Here is a 15,378-nt window from a genome sequence, read left to right as displayed (position 1 = left end):
AAGAGAACAAATAATTCAAATCAAAGTCTTTGTTTCATCTATATGCAAGCATAAATAACATCAGGTAACACCAAAAATCTATTGAGAATAGAGAAGGGCAGATATTTCTACTGAGACACAGACAAAAGAAGGAAATACTTACATATTACCTAAATAACAGATTTATTGGATTTCAGCTTTCCCCATTATTCCTCAGAGAAACAAACTTCTTACTATTACTTTTTCCTCAAAACTATCACTCATGAGCCATCTGTGATGAAAATTACTTAAAAAAAAATCTCTATTTCTCTTTGGTAATACTTTCAATTTTATCTCATGGCTTATCTATCAAAAGAGAAAGAGTCAGCACATTTCTACTGGGATTAAGAGCATCACTGTGCACGACTGATCACATCACATATTGCAGAAAGTTCCTCTGAAATGCCAGTCTTGGAAGACAGGATGACATCCGTATTCCATAAGTGAAATGGTAAGGGGAGAACTAATACTCACTATGTACAAAGTAGGTAGCAAGGAATATAATTTGTTCTTTCTTCCCCCTAGCAACCCCAGCACTCCACCTGTGCACAACACGCCCGCACTGGAATGGATTCAATAAAGCATGTAGTAATGCATTTCAGAAAAGGGCTTTATTGTATAACCATCCATTAAAATGTCTTCAGATATTTCAAAGTAATGACCATAGTGTTTTTGTCCTCCATTACCAAATTAATACTTAAGACAAAAATGATTTTTTCCTTCATTGGAGATAGTTACTTGATACTTATCTCAGTATTAATAATGCTCTACCACTAGTGAGGAGATTAAAAATATGGGTTTGTGAGTCAGACTACCCAGAAGAAGCAGCTGGCTTGGCCACTTACGTTTGTATTACCTTAAGCAAGTTACTGGAGCTTCCAAGTGTCAGTTTCCCACAAATAAAAGGTAGATAATAAGAGTACCTAACATTTTTTTAGTTTGAAGTTTAGTTTTAGTTCAATTATAATCTTTGAAGATTAAATTAGATCATTCACTTGCAATGCTAAGATAAAGCCTGGCTTAAAAGACAGATCAATAAAAAAAATCTTATGATTAATAAATACTCACTATAATCCAAACACTCTAGGAATAAAAAGATTAATAAAATACAATCCATAACCTCGAGGTGCTCACAATTCTAAAAGAGACAGATATGTATATAAACATTTACAGTTCATTGAGATTACCAACTACAGTAGAGTTGGAGAAGAAAGCAAAAAAAAAAAAAGAAACCTATTAAATATGAGCAAATATGAGTCAACTAGCATCAAAATTCTCTGGTTACTACTGAATGGCTGAGAAAAATTCAGTGTTAACAGTATACTTATTTAGCTTTAGAGATTAAATGACCCAGATGTTAAATTAAATAGGTTAAAACAAATATGATGGCTTCTCCTTTATTTAAAAACCTTCCTTAAAATTAAGTTTGACTATCATTTCTTGGCACTGAACTTAGCCTCTCACAATCAGTTTCAGCAAGATTTTTCCCAACTTTCACTCTAAATTGGCAAGTCCAGTGTCTACCAAGGTCCTATACATATTTCATTTTGGGATACCTATGACACAAGGCCTGATTTTCAAAGTTAAAAGACAAGTGTAGTTTTAAGGAGTCTCCATATAAAATTATGTTTGCAGCTTTTGTTATAAACCCATACTACTTAAATAATGTTAACACTTATCATAAACATCATAAATCTGACTAGCTAAATGTCAGACTACAGCACAAATAAAATTATATGTATATTCACTTTAGCAACCATTTTACAATTTACTGCAAAAGCCAAAGAAAAATATTTCAGAAAGAATTTATCCCATTTTGTTCAACACTGAGAATCAACCAAAAAAGCATTTCACCCATTAGTATATTAGAGCAGTTTTCTGCTCTAATGATTGCAGTGTTCGTAATTTAACCCATTGCTAAAAGTAAAAATAGAGAATTAGATCTACCTATCAAAAGGAGCTAAGTAAATACTTAAGCTAATTATTGACTAACTCCATCATAGAAACAAAGCAAATGTTAAAATGAAACAAAAAATATCTCTACTAAAAAGACAGTAGTGTACCCTAGCTTTTGCAATAAAATCATGAAATTTATTTATCTGCAGTAGTTAGGCTTAATCTAAAGTGAAATATCCTTAAGAATTTCATACAACCTAATAGGAGATACACTAAATTTGTTTTCCATTAAAGGCATAAACATAGTATGTTAATAAGAGTTTAATAGTTCATGGATGCACTCTTTGATAACATTTAACCAAATGTTAATTCCTGCCATCATTCTTTTATTGGTATTTAACACATACTAAAAAGATATGAATTATTTTCATTATATTGTTAGAAAAATCGGTATACACTTTCCTAGAGTTATATCCAAGTAGCTACTAAATGAAATGAAATGCTTGCAATGTTGATAACGCTACCTATCCGGAATTTTCTTAATACAGAATTATACCATGAGAGCATATATATTTAGAAAACTAAGTAAGATCAGTTAGGTCAATGGGATGTTTGAAATACATGCATTTCTAATAGAAGCATGACTGCAACTCTTGGACAGCTGAGCCTAATCATCAAGAAGGAAAAAGCACACAAAAAATTATTAAGTACAAAAAAACATGTCACCAGTTTTTGACTTATTCTATAACTACACTTTCTAGGAAATAAGCTCTGGCTTATTATCTGATTTTTGTTTACTTAATCATACTCACTGATGGCAAATAATCAAAAGTACTGGGCTTTCCAACCCTGAGTTTATTTCAGAATCACCTGTGAAAAAGTACAGATAGCAGGACCCCACCCTCAGTGTGTTACATCACCATTTTCAAGGTTGGAGGATCCCACATTTTCCTAATGTTTGAAAGGTGATTTTTATGAACAGGAAGGGTAAAGAACTACATTAGTTTTAGATTTGGAATATGAAAAGAAAAAGGAAATTATAATTTCAAAGAATCTAAGACTCAACATTCATTCAATAATACATTTAAATCCCTACTATGGGCCAGACACTGCACTAAGAAGATATAAATAAATAAGATTGGTATTTTTTTCCCCAAAATGTTTATAGTCCAACAGAAGAAAACAGGCACAGAAACAAGTAATTATAATACAGGAGCCTAATTTGTAAGGCAGAAGGAATTACAGGGTTTAAAATAAGAGAGACATCAGAGAGCTCCTTGGAGGAGATAATGTATTAAATTATCTCCAGTGAAAACCAGTACCCACCCATAAGTTTAACTTAAAAGGTAATTCAATCAAATAAATACTATAAAGTTCCTATCACAGCACCTCTTACCGACAGTACCACTTACCAATATTAGCCTCAAGCTGCTGAAGTAGGTCCAAGTTACCTGAACAGAATTCTGGAGTTATGTATACAATCCGGTATTTGCCTCTGTCAAAACAAACAAAAACAAGAAAGGAAATATACTATATAATAATGAAAACAATCACCCAATGAATTCCAACTAAAACCATAATACGTGATGAATTTTTAAATGATACATTATGCTACTTACTAAAAACTAAATGTATGTTATACATGTGTGTGTATATATCCATATATCAGTCCTTTGATTTCACTTCAATGCATCAAAATAAAACCTGGCATTGCCTGTCAGTGAGTATTCAGAATTAAGGTAACATTAGAACCCAAGTTCTGATTTCCAGTAATCTAACCCCAAAACAATAGTGCCGGAGTTAAATGATCAAGCCCACAGTGAACCTTCTGTGTGTTAACAATCCACCCACTCAGCACTGTCCTCAGAGAACTATACCCCATTAGCCTATTTTTCTCCCCTCCCCAGGATTAAGCCCACAACACCCATGTTTCTCCAGTGTATTCTGCGCTCCTGCCCTTTATCTTCTGGGTCATGGCTAGAGATTGTATCAAAGTCTAGTTAATTTGTCTCTGTCCTAAAATTTGAGGATCTGACCAAGAAACAACAGTCAGTCTCTGCAAGTGGCAAGATCTGTATCATGTTATAAAAAGGAGTTGCCGAGGAGTCTTCTATTTTGTGACTCAAAAAGCAGAGAATGCTTATCTCCTCAGAGAAAAGAATAGGGAAGATGTGTAGAGACTATAAATACAAAGAAAGCCCTATCGTATTTTCAATACTCAATTCTAACTCTCTTCCTAAGGGCTGGCTAACTTGTTTTCAGTGGGATCCACAAGACATTCCTATATCCTTAATACAAAATTCAGTATTTGCTGAAGCTAGCTTGACTGATTTCTATTCTGAGCAGACAGAATCCTAACTAAGACAATGTCTGTAATAAAGGTTAGATCTAGGGCAAAATGTCTATAAAGTCTCCTTTTCATTCTACAAAATGCAGACATAGATAAAGTTAAATAAAGTGAACCTTAAATTCCTTTATGAAAAGACTTTAAAATATGTAATCGATTGTGTGCTAGACATGGTACTTATACTAGGAATTCGGAACAAAACAGATACACTTTTAATCTCATGAAATCAATTTAGGATTGTAATTAACATGGGAAACGGTATAAATAATAAGCTCTGTGTCAGACTGCCCAGGTTTGGATCTCATTCCACTTGGTGCAAGCTAAGGGGTCTTAGGCAGGTCACTTCAAGGTGCTTCAGTTTCTTTAGTGTGAAACAGGGATAATAATTATGAAGACAGCTGATTCTACAGATATCTAGATTCAAGATAAACCCAATCAAGCCCCAGCCAGCATCTGCATTGGAAAAGTGATGTTGAAATACTTAGGGAAATACAAAGGACCAAGAAGAGACAAAAAACTTTGAAATCCAAGACCAAAATTGGAAGACTTGTACTCCCTGATTTCCAGGTTTATTATAAGCTATAGTAATCTCCAATCCAGATAGACAAACAGGTTGGTAGAACAGAAAACAGGGAGTGTAGTGATAGAACCCACATACACATAGTCAGTTTTTGACAAAATTGCAAAGGAAATTCAGTGGAGAAAGGATTAACAGCCCCTTCAACAGATGGAGCTGGAATAATTGGATATCCTTATGGAAAAAATAAAGTGTAATCAAAACCTCAATGTACAAAAATTAGATAAAATGGGTTACAGATCTAAATATAAAACTTGAAATTCTAACACTTTTAGGAGAAAATATAAAAGAAAGTCTTTGAGATCTTGAGTTTAATATTTCTTAGATTCAGCACAAAAAAGCAAAATCCACAGAAGAACAAATTGACAAGCTGAACTTTGTCAAAATGAAAACTGCTGTTCTTCAAAAGAACTGTTAAGACAATGAAAAGAGAAGTTATAATCTCGGAGAAAATGTTTGCAAAACATATATCAAACAAAGGATTTATATTCAGAATATATAAATAACCATCAAAACTCAGTAAGAAAAAATTAACGATAAAGAATTGGCAAAAGATAGGAATAGAGACACTTCCTCAATGAAGATACAGATGGACAGTAATTGTATGAAAAGATGTTGTGGCATATCCATTTAATGCAATCTATCTAGCAATAAAAAGGAATGAACTACTGATACACATAACAATATGATGATCCTCAAAATAACTATGCTGTGTGATTTAGATCAGACAAAAAAAGAGCATATATTGCATGACTGATTCTGTTTACATACAATTGGAGAAAATGTAAACGAATCTATAGTGACAGAAAGCAGATCAGTAGTTACCTGGTGAGGGGTGGAGAAGGTAGGGAAAGGTGGTAGAAACAGATTAAAACAGTCTGAGTAAACTCTGGGGATAATGGATACGTTCATTATCTGAATTGTAGTGATGGTTTCGTGAGTGTTTATGTGCCCAGACTTACCAAATTAGACACTCTAAGTATGCAAAATTTATTGTATATCAATCACACCTCAATATAGGTGATTAATAATGTTTAGGAAAAAGAGAAAACATGTTCACAAAACAGTTTTATATAATGTTCATAACAGCCTTATTAGTGATAGCCTAAAACTAGAAATAGCTTAGGCATCAATCAATAAGGAAATCAGAAAGCAAACTAGTATTTTGAAATGAAATACCACTGTTATTTTTTTTTAAACTACTGATCCATGTAATAACATGGAGGATTTTCAAACAACTATGTTGAATGAAATAAGTCTTACTCAAAAGAGTTCATTTTGTATGACTCCATTTCTATGAAGTGCTAGAACAAACAAAAGTATGGTAGAAAAATTAGAACAGTGGTTTGCTTTAGGATGGAGGCAGAATGGATAGACAGGAAAGGAACATGAAGGTACTTTCTGGAGTGACAGTAATAGTCTATATCTTGATAGTGGTTTGGGTTACATATTTGCATGCATTTTCCAATTCAGTAAGTACATGCACACATGTGTTTGTATATTAATATATGCACACATATTTTTATGTGTGTCTGAGATATGATTTTGTTAGGAATTATATCATGATAGGATTGATAAGCAGAGAAGAGATTCAGAATCCAATGTCTGCTCAGTCATTAATTCATTGAGTGACTTTGGGCAAACTACTCTCCCAGTGCCTCAGTGTCTTCATCTATACAATGAGACAAACCTAAATACTTTCCAAGTTCTCCTCCAAAATCAAAATTGAACAATTCTGTGATCATTATGCTAACTTTATGGTCCAAGAACTGAAAATAATACATTTCTTTATGCTTGTAAGACTTTAAAACAGTTCTGCAAATGTACATTTTGAAATCATGAGCATTTTGCTCACATGTACAGTATTTTCTCACATACAATACACACCTGACCATAAAATTAAAAATCCTGTAAATTACTCACAATTTGATATCCTCCAAAACACTTTTTGACTGTGATGATCCCAGAAAACAAGCTGGAATGTTGGACATTCTGTAAGAGGAAAAACAAATATTCTGGAGCTATGTACATACAAATAATCAACTTCACTCTTAAGAGAAAAGGAATAAAGAAATATAATGATATACATTCCTGTTCTTTACAATCCCCGTTCTTTTTGTAACCTAGTAATTTGATAAATTAGTATTAGGAGGGCCATATTTTGGAGGCAGGCTGTTAAGGTGGGTTTTTTCAAAAAGATTACAAGCTCAGGTCAAAGAAGTTTAAAATTTTTCATAACTAAAAAATATTCCTCCGTATATACAGTTTATACAAAAAGAGCATGGGTAACCAAAAGAGAAAAGAATTTGGACATAGGCAATGTAAACTGGCTTCAAGTTTGTGTTTAAAAAAAAATTTATCAGGGCCACCTGGCAGCCTTGAATTAACAACTCAAGTAAGTTCTTCCACTGAACTATCATTGAATTATTTATTTATTTTTATTGAAGTATAGTTGATATGCAATCTTATATTGGTTTCAAGTATACAGCACAGTGATTCAACAGTTGCCCATGTTATTAAATCCTCCCCCCACCTAGTGTGGTTACTGTCAACAAAAGAAGATGTTACAGAATCACTGACTATATTCTTCATGCTGCACTACTATCCCAGGGACCAACTTACATTATGATTGAGAATTTTTATGCCCCTTTATCCCCCTCACCCACCCCACCCACCCACCTCAACCCCTTCCCGATGGTAACCACAAGTTACTACTCAGTGTCTATGACTCTACTGCTATTTTGTTCATTTTGTTTTGTTTTTACATTTCACATATAAGTGAAATCCTACTACGGTATTTGTCTTTCTCCACATGGCTTACTTCACTGAGCATAAGACCCTCTAGGTCCATCCATGTTGTCACAAATGGCAGGATTTCTTCTTTTTTAATGGCTGAATAATATTCCATTGTGTATATGTACCACATATTCTTTATCCATCATCTATTGATGGACACGTAGGTTGCTTCCATATCTTCGCTATTATAAATATGCGGTAATAAACATAGAGGTGCATGTATCTTTTCTAATCAGGGATTTTGTTTTCTTTAGGTAAATTTCTAGAAGTGGTACTACTAGGTCATTTAGTATTTCCATTTTTTTTTTTTTGAGGAACCTCCATACTGTTTTCCACAGTGGCTACACCAATTTACTTTCCCACCAACAGTGTAGGAGGGTTCCCTTTTCTCCACATCCTCACCAACACTTATTTCTTATCTTTTGGATAGTGGCCATTCTAACTTGTGTGAAGTAACCATCATTTATTATTAATAAAGACAGAGCAACACCTACAGAAATGTGTTATTGGCAACTGGAAGTATGTCTGATAGATCAGATGTTTTCCTCACAGAAGGAAAAAAAGGTGGGAATGTGGCAATGAAAACCTTACTTACCCCAGCTGGAGCACTTGGTCTTCCATCAGAGAAATAAGAGGAGAGATGACAAGACCAATGCCTCCTACATAAACAGGTGGATACTGGAAGCACAAACTCTTTCCATATCCTTGAAATAAAAATAATACACCCAAAAATAATCATGAAGTAGGGTACTTCGATTTCTTCTGACAGCATACTGTATGAGTCACATGGTCACTATTAATATACATCTTCCTAAGAGCTAATGCATGCATAAATTTGAGCATCATTTTCTTCTCTCTCTCCCTTTATTTCACACCATTTGTAATTGTATTTGTATTTGTATTTGTATTTTGAGAACGTAGTTAAAGAGTAAGCATTTCAAAACCTTGAACTTTTATTTTTTAAAGAATTAGGTTATTTGCTTAAGTACAACTTACCAGTTGCCATGACAACAACATTATCTCTTCTTTCCTTCATTACAGAATGAATCACTTTCCACTGAACCCTGGGGAGTGAAAAGCAAAAGGCTGTTTTGTTTTACTAACAAGAAACCTTAGGGACATGTTGAAACCCATATAATTTTATCACTTCCTCTAATAAAATTTTACATTTTTGAGCTTCAATATAAAACTGTATGAACCCTGGAAGTATAAAAGAACCCCTTTTGATCCATCTCCCATTTGAGTTGACTGAACAACTAGGAGTTTCAGTTGGTGTATGTATTAAGTCTTATTACATATATCTAAAGTATAAAGTAAATTCCACGCTTCACCCTACATATGCAATAGAATCAGTGACTTCAAATAAATAAGAGAAATGCTCTAGGGGCAATGACTGATGAGAAGGGAAATGGGAAAACTTTCTGTGGTGATGGTAATGTTCCCTACTTAATAAGAGTTTAAGTTACATAGGTTACATGCACGCATTCTTAAGATCTGCAAGTGTACACATAAGGTTTGACCATTTCCTTGTTTTACGTCAAAAGAAAAAAAATGATAAATATTTAATGAGTTAATAATTTACATTCTGAAGTACTTCAGAGAAGTGTAATGATGTCCACGATTTACCTAGAGATGTATTTTAAAAAGTGGAGTAAGGAATGAACAGAGAGATGATCAATGGATATGTGATAAAGAAAGTATAGTAACGTGTTGAATATACAGCTATTCATAGTAGAAGCAATTCTTTCAACTTGACTATAAAAATTTTGTAACAACATGTTGAGGGAAAAATCAGTTGGAAAGGTGATCTTTCTGGTGCACTGACAATGACCTAGTCTTTCTTATCTGAGTGCAGACCACACAGGGTGCTCATTGGTGAAACTTCATTGATCTGTACTTGCACACACTTTTCTGAATACAGGATATAGTTTAATAAAAACAATTTTTTTAAGATCAAAAGGAAAAAGGAAGTAAGTTTCATGGACTAAATTGTAAATTCCCAGAATAGGAAAAATCCAGTGTTGGTTTTTACATTATTAGTTTTATTCAAATTTACTTGTTACTCATCTCATTTTTATTCATCTCATTTTAGTACTTATAAATGTGCTCCCTTAGACGTAAAGACATTTGAATATATTAAAACTGCTAAGATCATGACTGTTCTTCAAACTGGTGTCTTATGAATTTCTATTATACCAGCATGCTTTGGACAGTAAGATGCACAAAAGAGGCACACAGAGAATTATTTCATGAAAAACAACTCAGCATTAAATTAAGATCTATTTATTAACGTATTTAAACTAGTTTCTACCCAGAACTCACTACAGTAAAAAATACCACTTTCCTCATTTATAAAAACAATTTGCAGACATAAATTTTATATAAATATTACTTGAAACTTCATAGTCACAGGAAATACGGTGTGGCAGGTAAAAACTATTGTGAAGTTGTGCTATTACTATTAAGTGGGTGGGTTATTTGCCTTTTTTCCCATTGTGAATGAAATAGTAAATATGCAATTAGCTGAGATTTTACTCACGGCTTAAAACTGGAATGGCCAAAGTAGGTCTTGAGGCAAATAACTTGCATTTCATTAGGTCCTGGTAATGAATCGTGTTAAAATAACATGGTCATTTATGTTAAAATAGAACTACAGAGGTGAAAGGGAATAAAAGCTTTATTTCACTGGCTTCTTTTATATAACATAGCGGTACCAAAAGTTACTGTTTTCTGTCTTTTAAATCCAATCAATTTGGTCTTCTGACTACCAGTCACGACTCCAGGAAAACACTTTAATTACTACCTCACAGTAAGAATTATCAGAATTTTGTGTGGCTCACACTTTGCCAGGAGGATTAAAAAAATTATGTTTACGAATTTGTTACACTATACCTAACATTAGACCCGACTATGGCAAGAAGTATACCAATCTAAATTTTATAATATAACCAACTTTCAGTTAATGGTAATCAGAAATTATACTATTGTCACAAGTAAAATCCACAGATAAAATAAAATAAAATCTGCATTTATTTTACCACTCCATTAATTCTTTGACCAAAACTCTAATTGCACAGCATTATGGAGTTACGTTAATTTTACCAAGCTGATTTTCATTTCCTCCTCAGGTTGAAGAGCTTATGAGTGGCCAAAAAAGAGCCAAGCAAGGAATTAAGATAATTCATCTCTAAACAAATGAAAATTCACTATTACTTCTCAGCTTTGACAAGTCTAAATAGAAAACTTAATTCATTTAGAGATATCATGCCTGTATTTAATACAAGAAAAATAAGGGGGGAAACATCTTCATATACTTTCCACCTATAAAATGTCATTTTAAATTTCTCATATTGTAACATTGATGAATCTAGGTCTAGAGAGTATCTACTTTACAAGAAGACCCAGGGTTTCCCAAAAGAATAGGAGATTCATTTAGTGCACTCTTTACTAGAGTTGGCGCACACAGTATAAAAATTACTCCATTTTGCTATCTGACACCGTGTCACTTATTTTAAGTAATAAGCTCCTGAAGAACAGATATGATGTATCTATTCCACTTACAATAATGTTTAATATAAGTAATTAATTACTGATTTTTTACCAATGACTTTTAGTGACTCTAACAAACAAAATACAAAATTCAGGATGAAAAGTTACACACCACCACATTCACCAGATGACACAACATCTCATCTTTATCATCTCCTTCAGAAGGAACATCCAGATCTCTTTCCATTTCTATGCATTTGATAAACAGTAAGGCTGTGCTCTGTGAAGACCAAAGCACTAAGGGATTTAATGACAAGTTTTGGGGACCTAAATAACTATCTGCCACAAAATCCTGACCTCCAAAATGTTTAAATACTTGACCGTAAATTAAAGTCAGCGGTACCTATCACAGAGGAAGCACTTCAAACACATTAGAGCGCTTACCTTCACCATCCTCCTCTTCTTCAATAGCTTCGTTCTCATCTTCATCATCTCCTTCAGAAGGAACATCCAGATCTCTTTCCATTTCTATGCATTTTGAATGCATTGGCTCTACTGTGCCATTATTTAGGTTTTCTAAAGACTGAAAGTTTAAAGGAAATTTTAAAAGCAAATCCACTAACAGTGTGGTATCTTTTTCATCAAACACAAAAGGAGTTATTATTTATTGAGCCTACAATTTTGTTCAAGGCTGGCAGATGTGCAAGTAATACCACAAAAGAACATGTGTGCTCCAGTTTAAATATGTGCTCAAGAATGGTTTCTAAGGCACAAGGCCAAAGATGGAATACTTCCAGCATAAACAGGGTTCAGTAATAGCATATAATGAACTGCCCCTGGGGACAGATTTGAATTTAAATAACTTAAAACATAAATTTTGAATTTACATTACTTCAAACCTTTTTTTATTTTCAATTCCCAACTGATTAATGTTACTTTAATGTGACTTTTGTAACAAGTTTCTCTATATCATGTGTCTGTCACATTCTTTTTGAGTTAAGCATAAGGTTTAAACTATAAGCAAACAATAAATGTGTTTTGGAGTTGTCAACACAAGAAAAAAAAGATTCAAATAATTTTAGGAAGGAAACATTACAAATGTGAAATAAAATTACTTGTTTTTATTTTACTTTGGCAATATCAAATGTCCTCCCTAAAGGAAGATTATCTATTCAAAACATTTCAGACCTGGAAAAGGAAAAAAAGTGATTCTGTTCCTGATTTTTTTATTGAAGTCAACACACATACTTAGAAAAGCATTTTGGAAATAGAGTGCTCACACATAGGCATACCAGTTGCCATCTAAGAGGTTCAATATATATATTTGTAGAAGTCCACAAGTGTACCACAAACGCACTACTTGAACAGTGAAATGGTTAATCAATAAAGGAATGTGATTTAGTATTTATGTTCTATTATTACTGTTAGCTAGTATTTATTAAACACTTAACGAAGTGCGAGGCTCTGTACTAAGGACTTCACAAGCAACACCTTAAATAATAATCACAACTGTTAATTGGGTATCAGAAGGCTAAGAGACCTGCTCAAAGTCACACTGCTAAGAAATGAAGAACCTGGGACCAGAAACCACATCTAAATTCAGAATCTACATTCCTGACCAATATCCACTGCTTTACCTCAGAACTAAACAATCAGGAATCTAATTTATCTCATAAAAAGAGCATATAAACCTAAAGATAAGAAATTTTCAAAATATACATAATAGTGAACTACTGTGTTTTCTTCGTTTTTCACTTAACTTGGCTAAATTTAGGATTTTTCTTTCTTACTACTCATCCTTGGCTTATAAGACCTGACAAAGAAACTAGAGGTTGAGTGAAGGGGTAGAAAATATGTAAATTATAATATTGTCACCTTGATAATAAAATAAGGGAAAACTGAACCACTTAAAATATTATAAAATTATACATAATATAAAATATCCATAGTAAATAAAACCAAAGAAAATAAAGAATAGTGAACATATATAAAAAGAACTTCCAAATAAAAGGGGAATACACATGGATGGGAAGAAAGAGAAATCCATTTCAATCCTGGAGCACTGCATCACTGCCCACATTCCAGGAAAAGATTAAAAGAAAGCCGCCTAAGAGGGAAACAGAAAACATACCAGTATGCTTCCCAGTATGAAAACTTAGTACACTACCACCAAAACATTATATAGACCATGTAAAGATGTAACAAAACATGGAGTGGAAAACAAAATCTAATGTTACATAATTGATAGCAATCTCATTGTGATAGGCCCCGTTTAGAATTCAGTAACATTTTATATATTAAGTAAATGCCCTTTGGAAGTACTTTACCATAATTTTAAACATACCTTAATCATCTCCATTTCTAAGTCTTCATCACTTTCAATTACATAAGATGTGTCCTCTTCATTTCCCTTGGAAGATAAATGCTTTAAGAAATAAAGCATTTCAAACATTAATTCCCAATATTAATTGATGTCATGCCTTCTTTTCCACAAAATAGTTACTATATACTAGGAATCTTTAGACAACTTCCTCTCCTCTAACAGATAAATTTATAATACATGTTCATATGGCAGAAAGAGACAGTAGGAGGAGGAAGAAACAGAAGAATAAACATAGAAGAAAAGAAAGAAACAAAAAGAGGAAAAAATAAATATAATTGGAAAGAAAAACAAGATAAGTAAACTATTTGAAATAAAGCCCACACTCTAAGCAAGAGTACAAAGTGCCAAATTCAATTATGGTTAAACAATATCTAAATGTGTATCCCAACCTTTTGGGTATAAGAACCTCTTTGCAACGTTGACAAATTCTGTACAAAGCAAGTGACAATTGTTCTTTTATATCCATTGATTTTTCACAGAAAGCTACTCTGATTATAATATCTTTAAATAAATTGCTATTTTACAAATAACACCTACATATGTTTGAAAAACAGTGTCAGATAAGTTATATTCAACTATTGTGATGTTCAGATACAAAAACCTTTATAATCATTTGACAACCCCCAGGAAGCAAGTGTCCACCAGCATGGGAACCTGCACAAAAGAAACCCACAGAAGAAACAAAGAGGACAAACCCCAAAATATGTCTACTCTACACTGGAAGTAAGAAAAGGAAGCATAACCTTAATTAAACTACAAAAATTATGCTTGAAAAACACATTTTAAGGTAAATTTTCTATAAGGAAAAAATTCTTTTACTTCTTAAATGGGGTCTTCCATGAATAAAGATAAAATACTAATAAAAAATAAATAATAATTAATATCAGTAATTGGGGTAAAAGATGCCCACAAGACCATAGAATCCTGACCATAATTATGTATCATTATATGAAGCATATCATTTTTTTAAATTAAGGTATCATTGATATACAATCTTATGCTCAGGTTTCACATGAGCAACAATGTGGTTACTACATTCCCCTCTATTACCAAGTCCCCACCACATACCCCATTACAGTCACTGTCCATCAATATAGTAAGATGCTAGAGTCACTACTTGTATTCTCTGTGCTATACTGCCTTCCCCATGTCCCCCTATATTATGTGTGCTAATCATAATACCCCTTAGTCCCCTTATCCCTCCCTTTGAAGCATATCATTTTAAAGTATACTACTAGTAAGTTTCTAGAAAACTAAGGGATAATGCAGACATTAGCAAAAGATTATTTCCCAAAAGAGAAATAGAAATGTGTTTTACAAATGGTTGGTATGAATAGCTTGAAAACCATTTTAACATAAAATGTATTTATATACTGATAGAACTGACTACAAATATAGCTACTGGACATACAGAATTTCTCACATACTTAGACTTTGACTTCCATTAGAAAACTGAGGGGGAAATAACTCCATTAAATGACTGTCAATAGGTTTACAAATTGAAAACTTAGTTATTGCAAAAGAAAATGTATAGGAATTCTATCAAATAAGGGCATCCTAAGTAATTTTTTAAACTAATAAAAAAAGAAATGAGATGAAAGTATACAGCTATATGATGTCCCTTTTTATGATTTCTCTTTACAATAAAAGAAGCACAATGATTGCTCTAATACAACTTCACTATTTCAGAAAATACATTCAATTTACCCAGGAGAAAAATATAACCTCACAAATTAAACTAATCAAGCCAGACTAAATAGAAATCTAAACATAAAATTGATGGGAAATATAGAAAATTTAACAATAATCTATCTTTAAAAATAGGCTGCTGACTCTCCATTTGTCAGTAAAGGTTAACGTCAGCAAAAAACA

At 32.8% G+C, this 15,378-nt stretch overlaps 1 protein-coding gene across 3 annotated transcripts in view; it reads right to left on the bottom strand.

Annotated features, from left to right (window-relative positions):
• Window positions 1-15,378, bottom strand: part of WRN (WRN RecQ like helicase) — a 140,459-nt gene that overhangs the window by 70,786 nt on the left and 54,295 nt on the right. For all 3 annotated transcript variants that reach the window (XM_036894217.2, XM_036894219.2, XM_057505167.1), the window contains 7 exons: window positions 13,468-13,548; window positions 11,568-11,706; window positions 10,174-10,234; window positions 8,631-8,698; window positions 8,230-8,338; window positions 6,762-6,830; window positions 3,327-3,409 (listed from right to left, as the gene is read on the bottom strand). In XM_036894217.2, coding sequence (XP_036750112.2) covers window positions 3,327-3,409; window positions 6,762-6,830; window positions 8,230-8,338; window positions 8,631-8,698; window positions 10,174-10,234; window positions 11,568-11,706; window positions 13,468-13,548 — 610 coding nt within the window. The remainder of the gene's footprint in view (window positions 1-3,326; window positions 3,410-6,761; window positions 6,831-8,229; window positions 8,339-8,630; window positions 8,699-10,173; window positions 10,235-11,567; window positions 11,707-13,467; window positions 13,549-15,378) is intronic.

Source organism: Manis pentadactyla, chromosome 7, assembly GCF_030020395.1.
Source record: "Manis pentadactyla isolate mManPen7 chromosome 7, mManPen7.hap1, whole genome shotgun sequence".
NCBI lineage: Eukaryota > Metazoa > Chordata > Mammalia > Pholidota > Manidae > Manis > Manis pentadactyla.
The sequence above is the reverse complement of the archived record's forward strand: the minus strand, read 5'-3'. Positions and strand labels throughout refer to the sequence as shown.